The following is a 12688-nucleotide window of genomic DNA, read 5'->3' as shown; positions in this document are numbered from 1 at the left end:
ATTTCACATTCCCAGCCACCAGCTCAGATACTGACACCGGGTACTTTAGAGGGTAGGTTAGATGTGCGATCTGCATGTGGTGAGACACTGGGCACGAGTGGCCTGTGGCCAGGGCAGGGGGGAAAGGGGAGCACAGGTGCCAACTCCCCGGAGTTCTGCTGCAGAGGACTCAGATGAGGACTTTGATGCTCGACCTACAGAATGGCAGCGCTGGTGTTAATTCAGTGCTAAGTGACGTCATGATCTGCGTACTCTGCGTACCGCCCTCACCAAAATGGCATCCAGCAGAGCTCACACCTGAAGTGCACGGGCGCAGACACCATCTTCAACACAGAACTGCACCCACAGCACCGAAAAATCTGGCGTTACAGAGGCTAATTTCTAACCCATTAGGTTTTCAGGCGGAGACTGTCAGGGGTGGGAGCTCACTCTGAGTTGGGCTAGATTTTTTTTTAAACTTACTGCCTCAGGCATAAAATGGGTGTTTGCTGGAATGGGCCGGTTGTGGAAATGAAAATCCGGCGTTTTCTTCAACGAACGGCCGAACTACGGCAACGTCAGATTTACGCCCGAAAAATCCACCCCAGAAAAATTATGAAGGAAATGTTAACCTGAACTCGTTTATTTTTGCTTCCAGAAATTGCCAATATGTTGTGCTTACCACCCTACCAACCCCCCACCCCCAACACAACCACACCCCGACCACAACAGGTTTAGATGGCAATTTGAAAACTACAACAGCGCCAGGAGCCAATTTGTCAGCACTGGGATGAGCAAGGCGTTGAAAGGGTTAAAGCGGGCGTGCAATCGGCCAGTGGCATGATCATATTTCTATTCTTTTTTTTTGCACTAACACGCTTTGGCATATTTTCGGTCGGGGGAAAGTCTGTTGACAGGCAATGAGGTAAGAGCGCAGGCGGCCCGCCCCCAGACATCACCCACCTTTTTATTCTGCGGGTTATTGCGCTTCGAGCCTCTGACGTTGCGACCACTTTCATCCCAAGATAAGCGGCTCCACATTAAAAAGGCGCAGAGGGTTTTTTTTTAAAGCTTAGGAGCAGAAAGCACACTGGGGCGTGTTGAGTTTTTTTTTTAAAACATTAACAAGGACCTTTTTCAACTTTTCTTTTTTTAATATTCAAGAAGCAACATTGGGAAGAAAAAGTTATTTTTGAAAAGAAAAAAACTTCGAAAAAGTTTCGGCTCCTTAAAGAACTTTGCAGCTATTAAATGCAACTTGCATTTTTTTAAAGTAGAGAGAGAAAAAGAGAAACAATATGTGCGTTTACTTAAGCGAGTTAGTTCCCCGGAGCTGTCAGAAGCCTGGACGAGTTTGGAGCGTGCCTCGGCTGCTGATGTCTCTGTGCTTCCTACAGGTCCTGCTACTCAGACCCAGCTCTGCCTACGAGTCCAGCCAGGATTACTATGACCAGTATCAGGAGGAAGAGGAAGGCGAGGTAAAGATGAAGCAGACAATACTTTAACATTGCATGCCTCTCCAGCTGGCTAGAATTGTAATTCAGACTGGTTAGAAGCATTTGTATTTGCTGATTTTTGTCATTGAAATGTGCTAATTGTATGTATATATAATGTAGAGAGGACAGTGTCTATGCAAGACAGTCTTATCAGTCCTTGAGACAACATTTAAAGATTGTTTGTGGCATCAAAAGATTTCTTGTTCTTGGGTTCTTTGTGCACTAAGTAATTGTTGTTAAAGAATTGATTTTATTAAAAGATACCCCTGGGTTACAGAGCGTGTGGTTGCTGTCACCAGCTCATGCTGTAACCACCTGTGTGTTTGCATTGGAGGACTGACTGTCACGCCACTGACGCAGTAAAAGCCTGTGTTACTTCCTTCCTCCCCGCCCTTTCTTGGACATAAAATCTTACAGCACAGAAGGAGGCCGTTCAGCCCATCGTGCCTGTGTCAGCTCTTTAAAAGAGCTATGCAATGACTCCCTCGCTCCGGCTCTTTCCACATAGCCCTGCAGATTTCTCCTTTTTTTTAATATACATTAAGTGCCCTTGAGGTGGCTCAGCATCCACAATAAGCCTACAGAAGGTTGGATCTTAAGATCGGAATCACTTTCCTTTCTCTGACTGCTCTCCTCACAAGTAGCCGAGGGCAAACCTGGCTCCAGCTGAGAGATATCTGATTGTGTGGGGGGCTACGCTGCAGACTGCACACTTAAAAGTCAGCGTGATGTTCAGGCCAGACTGTAGTTGTCATCCAACAAGTAGTATACAGATTCTTGGCTGGCTCACTCCGAGCACTGTCATAATTATAGATAGTTCAAGACGGAGACTATTGACTAAAATCCATAAACTTGTCAGCAACTTTCCTTTCGTTCTGTTACTGTTATAGACCATAGGAGATCTAATCATTAATAGAGCTGCTTATTTCAGTATGTTGGGATTTTGATGTCTATTTGAAATGTTGGAGAGAATCCTAACATTGCATTCTTCTTTTCCCTTTGATGACCGGGACCTCTGGTTTACAACAACAACTTGCATTTATATTGTGCCTAAAACGACCCAAAGTGTTTCATGGGAGGTTTACGGTGATTGAATCAAATCCTGTGTTAATTACATGTCATTCCAGGATTTTTGTTATTGTTAGGCAGTTTGCAATCTGTCGATTTTTGTGTAAAAATCCCAGGTTCTGCCTTTCCTTTATGGTGAGTGAGTCAATTAGATACCTTTTTCTGGGATTGTTATCAGTATTTGGGACAATTTGACAAGGTGCCACACAATAGGCTAAGATTAAAATCCTGTGAGGTTAGGGCCTGATTTGGGGTTGGATAAGGAACTGGGTGCACTGGGGGGAAGGTTGTTATTAATGGCAGAGGCTCTGCAGGAGATGGTAGGGGGAGGGATTGGTGGTAGTGCCATAGCTCTTCACAATCTGTATTAGTCATCTGGATAAAGGCGTTGAAGGAACTGTCTGCAAGCTCGCAAACAATACAAAAATTTGCGGGGGTGTCAGGACTTTATATGAGAAAAATAAATTACAACCAGATCTAGATGAGGAAATGGGCCTGTGTCTAACAGATGTAATTTAATATACACAAATGTAATGTTATGCATGTGGGTAGGGCTAATGCCAAGAATGTATCCACCACGCAGGGTCTTGAATGAGTGGGAGAAAGAGCTAGGTGTACATGAATCATTAAAGGTTTATGACTAGTGCCATGAAGTTATAGCAAAAGCTAATAGAGTATTGTTAGGATACAAAATGCACTATATTGTCCTTGTGCAAGACTCTGGTTAGACTTCAATCTAGAATACAGTGCTGGGTTTTGGTCCCCTCACATGATGAGTGATAGAGTGGTAAAGATACAAAGGAGGGCCACTAGACTGATACCTAATTTAAGACTCTTAGTTACCAGGATGAGCTTAGAAAGCTGGGTCTTTTTAATTTAGAAAAGTGTAGACTTGAAGGAAATTATATTGAAGTTGTTAAAATAATGAACAGATTAAATTCAATCCATGTGGATAGACTATTTGAATTGGATAGGTTAGGGAGGACCAGGGGATATTATAAAAGTTACCCAAGCATAGAACTAAGTTAGATGCCTGGAGGTTTTGTTTTTTTACAGAAGGTCATTGAACTTTATAAGGAGTTTCAGGCTTGTGCAGTGAGTGTAGGTTTACCGTAAGCATTCAAAAGAGAGCTAGGTAAGTTCTTAACAGTGACTGGCATCACAGTGTACAAAAGGTCAGTGAGGTATTGGGTAATGTCTCTTCCAGTCACTGTGGGGAGTCAGGGGAATTTCCCAGATTGTTCCCCCTAACTTGGAGAGTTATTTTCTCTTTTTTTTCTCCCAGGAGATTACATGGGTCCTGGTGCGGGTTTAAAATGCGCCATGGCAGTATGGTACAGGCTCAATAAGCAGCTGGTCTTTTCCAGTCCATCATTTTTGTACATTTGCAAGTTCTTATCACATTCCGCAATTCTGTCCATTTTTCTGTGAAAACCTCAATCTTAGCGTTCTCACATGGGCTGGAGTTTGAGAGATTATCCCTGGTAAATTCTGTGTGAATGAGTGGCCTGACTCTGTGCACTTAATGTACAGAGCAGAATAGTGGAGCCTGAATCTGAGTATGAAATGTAATTATTTCACATTGCAATTTTGTTCAAGTAGAGTTTCAATTTTTTTTGAGGGGAAAGGGCAAGAATTTTCATTATCTGAACTGGGAAATGTGTGTGGGCAGAAGCTCAGTGACATCGGAAGGTTACCTACTTGTTTTGAACAAGGAATAGTGTACAGCATGGAGGGAGCAGGGGAGAAGCTTATAGAGGGAAAGTAATTCCAGACATAATTTTATATAATTCAAATTGGATATATTCAGATCCAATTAGATGTCTCTACATTTCTCTAATTCAGCAGCACTTGGATCAAATGAACAGTTAAGCCTTAAGTACAGAGTTAGCTATTTACCTATATAGTGTTTGCAGTTCAAATTGTCTGGATAAACTGCAAGAATAAAACTGGGAAACTTTTGGCTAAACAAATTGTAGGATGTCCATTTTTGTAATTAGAAAATGTTCCTATTTTATGGACTGTCAGCAAGAGCAGCCGATACAGAATCTCTGCTGAGTAATATCTATTTGTCATCGGCTGCTGTGATAGTTCCAAATTTAAATCTGTTCCTTTGCTTTTTTTTCCTCTTTATTTCTGTTTGGATGAATTTGTACTCTTTATGTAATTTTTTACCTTGTTTTATTTGTTTAATATTTTCCTACAGTAACTACACAATAGTACTTCATAGCCTGTTAAGCGTTTTGGGATGTCCCGAGGTTGTGAAAGGCGCTATATGAATTCAAGTTCATTCTTTTTCTCTTAGATTTAGAGGCTTTTTTTCACTTCAGGAACTATTTGTGTACTGTGTTTTCTTTCTTATTAGTAAGGGACACGGACTACTGGCATATTTGCATTTCCAGTTTGAGCTGCAATGTTTGGGTGTTATCTCCTTATGTACATGTTCCAAAACCTTAGGGCTCTGAACTATTCTGCCTGTGGAGCGTGATTGACTACAAGATGCTTCTTGTCTATACATGTAGTTTTAGTACAGTGGTGTGTCTCTTCCTAATTGATGACTTAGAGCATATCCTTAAGTTCCACCCTTCAATTTCTTTATTCTTGTATGAAATTGTTTCTGTTCTACTATTTACAAGGTGCTATTGTTAATCACGTAAGCAAAACATTTGCAAGAAAATATTTACGTAAGATTTTTAAGTGTATCAGAGAGGTTGGTCTGTTTCTTACATAGAAAGATTTACATTTACATGGAGTCTTTCACAATCTCGGAACGACTAAAAGCATTTCACAGCCAATGATGTACTTTTGAAGTGTAATCACTGTCATAATGTTGGAAATGCGGCATCCAATTTGCGCACAACTAGGTCCCACAAACAACAATATGATAATGACCAGATAATCTGTTTTATTTTTTTTTAAACTGATATTGGTTGAGGGATAAATATTGGCTAGGACACCGTGGTGAACTCCTCAGGATGACTTCTTCAAATTAGTGTCATGGGATTTTTTACGTCCACTGGAGTGTCAGCTTAAATTTTGTGCTCAAGTATCTGGATTGGGACTTGAATTCACAACCTTCTGACTCAGAGGCAAGAGTACTATCAACTGAGCAACAGTTGACACATAGGCTCCAGCATATTCCTCTTAAAATCCTTGTGAAAGTTTTATGTGAGGCACATGTGCATTCAACATTTGTGTCTCATATGCCACCACACATCCACAATGAAACCACATGTCGAAGTTACACGCTAGAAATTAATGCCTCATTACCCAGGAATGTTAATACAGAGGGAAAGACTGCTAACTGAAAAAGTCTTTCTGCCATTGTCAATGAGACCCAACAGAAAGATGAAAAACACTCGAGGTAACAAGGCAAATGACATAGAAAGGTTTCTGCACAGCAGCAGCAGCAATGAAAATTATGTGGTGACCCAATTTACCAGAGTAAGTGTGACAAGAAACTCTCTTTAAGCATGTACATATTGACTATATATTTCTAATAGTGAATAAGTACTAAATATAACTAATTTCTGAGCACATTTTATATTATTTTCCTGGCCTCTGCTCGATGTCTCCCACAAACAGCAAGAAACTCACAGGTAGGGATCTTGTATTAAAGCAGAGGCTGATGGCTATTTTGTAAGATATGGAAAGTCATTACCTGTACTATAAGTTAAATTCTAAACTTGTCCTATGTACAATTATTGCAAGTAGAAGGTGTCGAAGTTAGTCGTGCTTTGTTGCACATACAAATAATTATGATAATCTTAGTTTGTCGCTTTTAACATCGATTCTAATAAATGAAAAAATAAGTATGGGAATGAAGCACATCGAATCAAGAAGTACAATTAGAATGTGCACGAACAATTATTTTCATTACAATCTATCAGTATCCTCATCAGCATCAACCAGATATACTGTTTACTGCCTTAGATTTTTTTTTTAGTTTTCAAGTATCTACTCAATATTTTATGCTTATCTAGATGAGTGGTGTCACCGTTGGGAAATCGGACATTCTCAAATATTTTAATACAGACTAAAGATCTTCCTGGAGCTTCTTGAGACTTTTCTAAAAAAAAAGATTTTGTTTGCATGTCACAAACTATTGCGCTTGTATTATAGCAGCTAAGTAAATTTTGGAGCATGTCCAGGGATTAACCAGCGAACCATCTTCAGTTTAATTCAGCTACTGGTTTTATCATGTCTTTGGAAGGCAGCAGAATCATGCTACACTGGACTTTGACTTTAACTAATGAAAAGTAGCAGTAACACTAGATATTTTTACAGTGATTGTTAAGTTTAGCTAGCTCCTCGTGTAGTAGTAAATAATACCTAATTCACAACTGCCGTGTTGAACTAGAAGTAATATCACATAATGGTCCTTTTCCTTTTCTCACGGCCTATGGGAGCTACATGTCCTGACTCTCTCTCTACAAAGCCTTCAGACAGACCTATAAATTTGAAGAAGACAGATTGTCATTCTGTGAATTAAGCTGTATTTTAACCCCTGATGTACCGTGAGGGAATGAAAGAAGCCAATGGCATGCTAAATCTTTTTTTTTTTAAGTGTTTTCTTTTTGTCACAGTTTCCTCGTTTTTTTCCTGATTAGTGCAATCTTGCTAACTAATCCGGCATTCCCATTGATCAAATCAACCATTGACTTCCCTGGGTGCTTCAGTGTGTTGTGTCACTAAGTGGAAATCTTGGTGATTTTGTAAGTTTCTATAACCTGGAAATTACTGTGTTATCTTACAAATGCTCACATCAAATTCCTTTCTTTGCTATTTTGACATATCTCAATGGTTAACAATTCCTTAACAAACATAGTGAAGAGAGGAATTAGATTCAAGTGTGTTAAGCTTTCATAAGAAAACATTTCACAGCAACTTGAAGGATTATATATATCTCAGTTATTTTAGTGGGAGGAACGCTGCAGTATTACTCTTGCGATTTGTTTCCACATTGCTATTAGAGGTATCAAATGCCTGGGAATCCATTTTTGAAGGAATACTTCTTTTACATGGACTTCTACAAAAAATAATAAATACTACTGATGCTTCATACGTTCTTGTGTGGCTGTTTGTCTCAGTTGGTAGCATCGTACCTCTGGATCAGAAGCCTGTGGGTTTGAGCCCCATACAGTGGTTTAAGATCATAATCTAAGTTGACACTCGAGTACAATATGGAGGAAAAGTTGCCTTGTTGGAGTGGCTGTCTTTCGGACAAGATATTGGATCCCCTTTCCTGGTTGACATTAAAGATCTCATGGCACTGTTCAAAGAGTAGCAGAAAGCTTTCTAGGTGTTCTGGCTAACATTCCTCACTCAACCAATACCACCAAAAAACAGTTTAATGTGCTTTACTTTTATTGGGGCAGGGGGCAGGGAGGGAAGGGTGGTCATCACCATTCTGGGGCTAGAAAGAGCCTGCAAGAGTTCAGCATTATCTTTGTCATAATGTCATACATAAATTTTGCAATAATTATTTCACAATGAGAAATATGTGATGCAATGAGATTAAATAATTGCATCCTGTGTTGACTGGTCCATGAGGTACTTTGCTGGTTATGCCTGTCCAATTAGAACTGTTATTACTGATCATTATCCTATGTTTCCTATTATGTAATCAATGCACTATTAAATTTACACTTTCATTCTTTATTCCACTGGCTTTTACATTATCCTGAAGCCTCTTGCAGATTGCCTCATTGGTTGCCTTCTCAAAGTCAAGATATATAACACCTCCTCACTTAAAAAAGGAGGCAGACAAAAAGCAGGAAAACTATAGACCAGTTAGCCTAACATCTGTGGTTGGGAAGATGTTGGAGTCCATTATTAAAGAAGCAGTAGCAGGACATTTGGATAAGCAAAATTCGGTCAGACAGAGTCAGCATGGATTTATGAAGGGGAAGTCATGTTTGACAAATTTGCTGGAGTTTGAGGATGTAATGAACAGGGTTGATAAAGGGAAACCAATGGATGTCGTGTATTTGGACTTCTAGAAAGCATTTGACAAGGTGCCACATAAAAGGTCACTGCACAAAATAAAAATTCATGCGGTTGGGGGTAATATATTAGCATGGATAGAGGATTGGCTAACTAACAGAGAACAGAGAGTCAGGATAAATGGTTCATTCTCAGGTTGGCAACCAGTAACTAGTGGGGTGCCACAGAGATTAGTGCTGGGACCCCAACTATTTACAATCGATATTAATGACTTGGAAGAAGGGACTGAGTGTAACATAGCCAAGTTTGCTGACAATACAAAGATGGGAGGAAAAGCAATGTGTGATGAGGACACAAAAAATCTGCAAAAGGACATAGACAGACTAAGTGAGTGGGCAAAAATTTGACAGATGGAGTATAATGTTAGAAAGTGTGAGGTCATGCACTTTGGCAGAAAAAAAGCAAAGAGCAAGTTATTATTTAAATGGAGAAAGATTGCAAAGTACTGCAATACAGTGAAACCTGGGGTTACTTGTGCATGAAACACAAAAGGATAGTATGCAGGTACAGCAAGTGATCAGGAAGGCCAATGGTATCTTGGCCTTTATTGCAAAGGGGATGGAGTATAAAAGCAGGGAAGTCTTGCTACAGCTATACAAGGCTTTGGTGAGGCCACACCTGGAATACTGCATGCAGTTTTAGTTTCCATATTTCCAAAAGCATTCTCATCATCATCATAGGTAGTGATGTGGAGCATTTGGACTTTCAAAAGGCTTTTGACAAGGTCCCACACAAGAGATTAGTGTGTAAAATTAATGCACATGGTATTGGGGGTAATGTATTGACGTGGATAAAGGACTCGTTGACAGAGAGGAAGCAAAGAGTGGGAATAAACAGGTCCTTTTCAGAATGGCAGGCAATGACTAGTGGGGTACCACAAGGTTCAGTGCTGAGACCCCAACTATTTACAATATATATTAATGATTTAGACGAAGGAATTGAATGTAATATCTCCAAGTTTGTAGATGACACTAAGCTGGGTGGCAGCGTGAGCTGTGAGGAGAATGCTAAGAGGCTGCAGGGTGACTTGGACAGGTTAGGTGAGTGGGCAAATGCATGGCAGACACAGTATAATGTGGATAAATATGAGGTTATCCACTTTGATGGCAAAAACAGGATTATTATCTGAATGGTGACAGATTAGGAAAAGGGGAGGTGCAACGAGACCTGGGTGTCATGGTACATCAGTCATTGAAAGTAGCCATGCAGGTACAGCAGGCAGTAAAGAAAGCAAATGGCATGTTGGCCTTCATAGCGAGAGGATTTGAGTATAGGAGCAGGGAGGTCTTACTGCAGTTGTACAGGGCCTTGGTGAGACCACACCTTGAGTATTGTGTGCAGTTTTGGTCTCCTAATCTGAGGAAGGACATTCTTGCTATTGAGGGAGTGCAGCGAAGGTTCATCAGACTGATTCCCGGGATGGCAGGACTGACATATGAAGAAAGACTGGATCGACTAGGCTTATATTCACTGGAATTTAGAAGAATGAGAGGGGATCTCATAGAAGCATGTAAAATTCTGACAGGATTGGACAGGTTAGATACAGGAAGAATGTTTCTGATGTTGGGCAAGTCCCGAACCAGGGGTCACAGTCTAAGGATAAGGGGTAAGCCATCTAGGACCGAGATTAGGAGAAACTTTTTCACCCAGAGAATTGTGAACCTATGGAATTCTCTACCACAGAATGTTGTTGAGTCCAGTTCGTTGGATATATTCAAAAGGGAGTTAGATGTGGCCCTTACGGCTAAAGGGATCAGGGGGTATGGAGAGAAGGCAGGAGTGGGGTACTGAAGTTGCATGATCAGCCATGATCATATTGAATGGTGGTGCAGGCTCGAAGGGCTGAATGGCCTGCTCCTGCACTTATTTTCTATGTTTCTATGTCCCTCGAAGCGAGGACGACTTGCTTCCACGTCAAAAAGGGATGAGTTCACAGGTGTTTCAATGAAGGCCCTAATATTCCGGATCCCGAACGACATCGTGAAGATTCCTGTGCTTGGATTTTTTTAACGAGTGGTGGCCGTTGCACACCAGCCACCACACGGGCTTGACAGAGTTAGTTTTGGTCCAGTGGCAAGGATTACCCAAGACTAACTGGAGACCAGCTCTGCTGCACAGACCGAGCGCGCACACATATCGCAGTGTGGGCTTGCCCATGCTGCCCCTGGGCCCTCGCCTCTTCTGGGTCCCAGATTCACGCCTCTCCTGGGTCCCGGTCACTTCCTTCTATGGACTCTTGCCGCTCCTTCGCCCCTCTTGCTGTACCTGCTCACACTGCAATCAGCGACCTGGCTTCGTAGCCATCGCCCTCCTGCAGCAGCACACGCTGCTCCCTGCAGTGGTATGCCGCCACACACTGCTCCCTCCAATGGCCCCGGCCTGCTGATGATCTTGCAGGCCGGGACCGCGCCATTTTCCGGGCTGGGCCGCCGCATGCTGTTCCCTCCAATGGCCCCGGCCTGCTGATGGACGAAAGGATATACTTGCTTTGGAGGCAGTTCAGGGAAGGTTCACTAGGTTGATTCCGGGGATGAGGGGGTTGACTTATGAGGAAAGGTTGAGTAGGTTGAGCCTCTACTCATTGGAGTTCAGAAGAATTAGAGACGATCTTATCAATGTATAAGATTATGAGGGGGCTTGACAAGGTGGATGCAGAGAGGTTGTTTCCACTGATGGGGGAGACTAGAACTTGAGAGCATGATCTTAGAATAAGGGGCCGCCCATTTAAAACAAAGATGAGGAGAAATTTCTTCTCTCAGAGGGTTGTAAATCTGTGGAATTCACTACCTCAGAGAGCCGTGGAAGCTGGGACATTGAATAAATTTAAGATAGAAATAGATAGTTTCTTAAACGATAAGGGGATAAGTGGTTATGGGGAGCGGGCGGGGAAGTGGAGCTGAGTCCATGATCAGATCAGCCATGATCTTATTGAATGGCGGAGCAGGCTCGAGGGGCCGTATGGCCTACTCCTGTTCCTATTTCTTATGTTCTATATTCTATTGCATTCTCAAAATATTCGGATATAATTGCTCGGCATGACTTGTTTTTCATGAACCTATATTGGCTGGGAATTATTATCTGTACTTTCCTTAAATTAACTTGAAATGCTTCCTTGATAACTCTAATGTCAAGTTAACCAGCCCATCATTCCTGTGAGCACACTCATGATCTTTCTCTTTATTACAAATTGGAATAACTTCCGCAACAATCCAATCTTGCAATACTATCCAATTTTGCAGTACTATCTCTAAGTTTAATAAGCTGAAAAATGTTTTTAGCCAAAGATTCTTGTACTTTTCCCCTCATTTTATAAAGTATTCTTGGATGTAGTTTACTTGGCTCTTTTGCCTATTGATGTTGCAGCATTCTAGTTTCTGAGTGACCATTTCATTACTGGCTTCCATTTTCTGCATGAAATTAAAGCATCTGGTTCCTCTCCAGTTACCAGAAAGGACACCGATTGGTTTCTACAGTGAAAACTGCGTAGAAGAAAATCATAACACTTTTAACATTTCCTTCTCTCACTCCTCTAATATTTTGTCTAGAATAAAATACACCAAACAACCCCGATTGTTTCCGATATTCCTTGAAATTTCTTCATCCAATTTTTCTTTTTCTCATCTCGGGTTATCATTTTAGTTTCCAATTTAGTTTGGTTCACTTTCTAATCATTTTTTATTGATCAGTCTGTTTCTGTCTTTTTATATTTTTAAATTAGCTGTTTGTTTTAATTACGTCAGATAATTTTAAGACTTTTTAAACTTAATTATTGAAAATGGGCCTCCTGTTGTAAATTACCTTTTCAACTAAGGTTAAGCTGATTTTCTTGTTCCATCCTGCATTTTCTCTTTTGTGGTTAAGGTATGGTTTTTGTCCCTTTTTTATAAATCATAACTATGTTTTCCTTTAAATGACAGGTGGTGGCAAACAGCCATAAACTTCCTGGCTTCAGTCTGCTTTTTGTTAAGTACTCTTTGAAATTAAGAACATAAGAATGCGTAGAACAAGAAAAGGCTGTTCATCCCATCAAGCCCACTCCTTCTACAGGGCACTCGGATCTATTGTGAGCTCTAATCATGCCTTCAGCTGCCTTGGCCCAAAGCTCTGGAATTTTCTTCCTAAACCTCTCTGCCTCTCTT

At 41.0% G+C, this 12688-nt stretch overlaps 1 protein-coding gene across 1 annotated transcript in view; it reads left to right on the top strand.

Annotated features, from left to right (window-relative positions):
* The first annotated feature begins 1003 nt into the window (after positions 1–1003).
* Positions 1004–12688, top strand: part of LOC139262871 (vascular endothelial growth factor C-like) — a 67891-nt gene continuing 56206 nt past the window's right edge. Inside the window, exon 1 of the mRNA XM_070878094.1 lies at positions 1004–1457. Within this exon, the coding sequence (XP_070734195.1) occupies positions 1278–1457 (180 nt within the window). The 5' untranslated portion in view covers positions 1004–1277. The remainder of the gene's footprint in view (positions 1458–12688) is intronic.

Source organism: Pristiophorus japonicus, chromosome 4, assembly GCF_044704955.1.
Source record: "Pristiophorus japonicus isolate sPriJap1 chromosome 4, sPriJap1.hap1, whole genome shotgun sequence".
Classification (NCBI taxonomy): domain Eukaryota; kingdom Metazoa; phylum Chordata; class Chondrichthyes; family Pristiophoridae; genus Pristiophorus; species Pristiophorus japonicus.
Note: the sequence above shows the minus strand (reverse complement) of the source record. Positions and strands in the feature narration are given on the sequence as shown.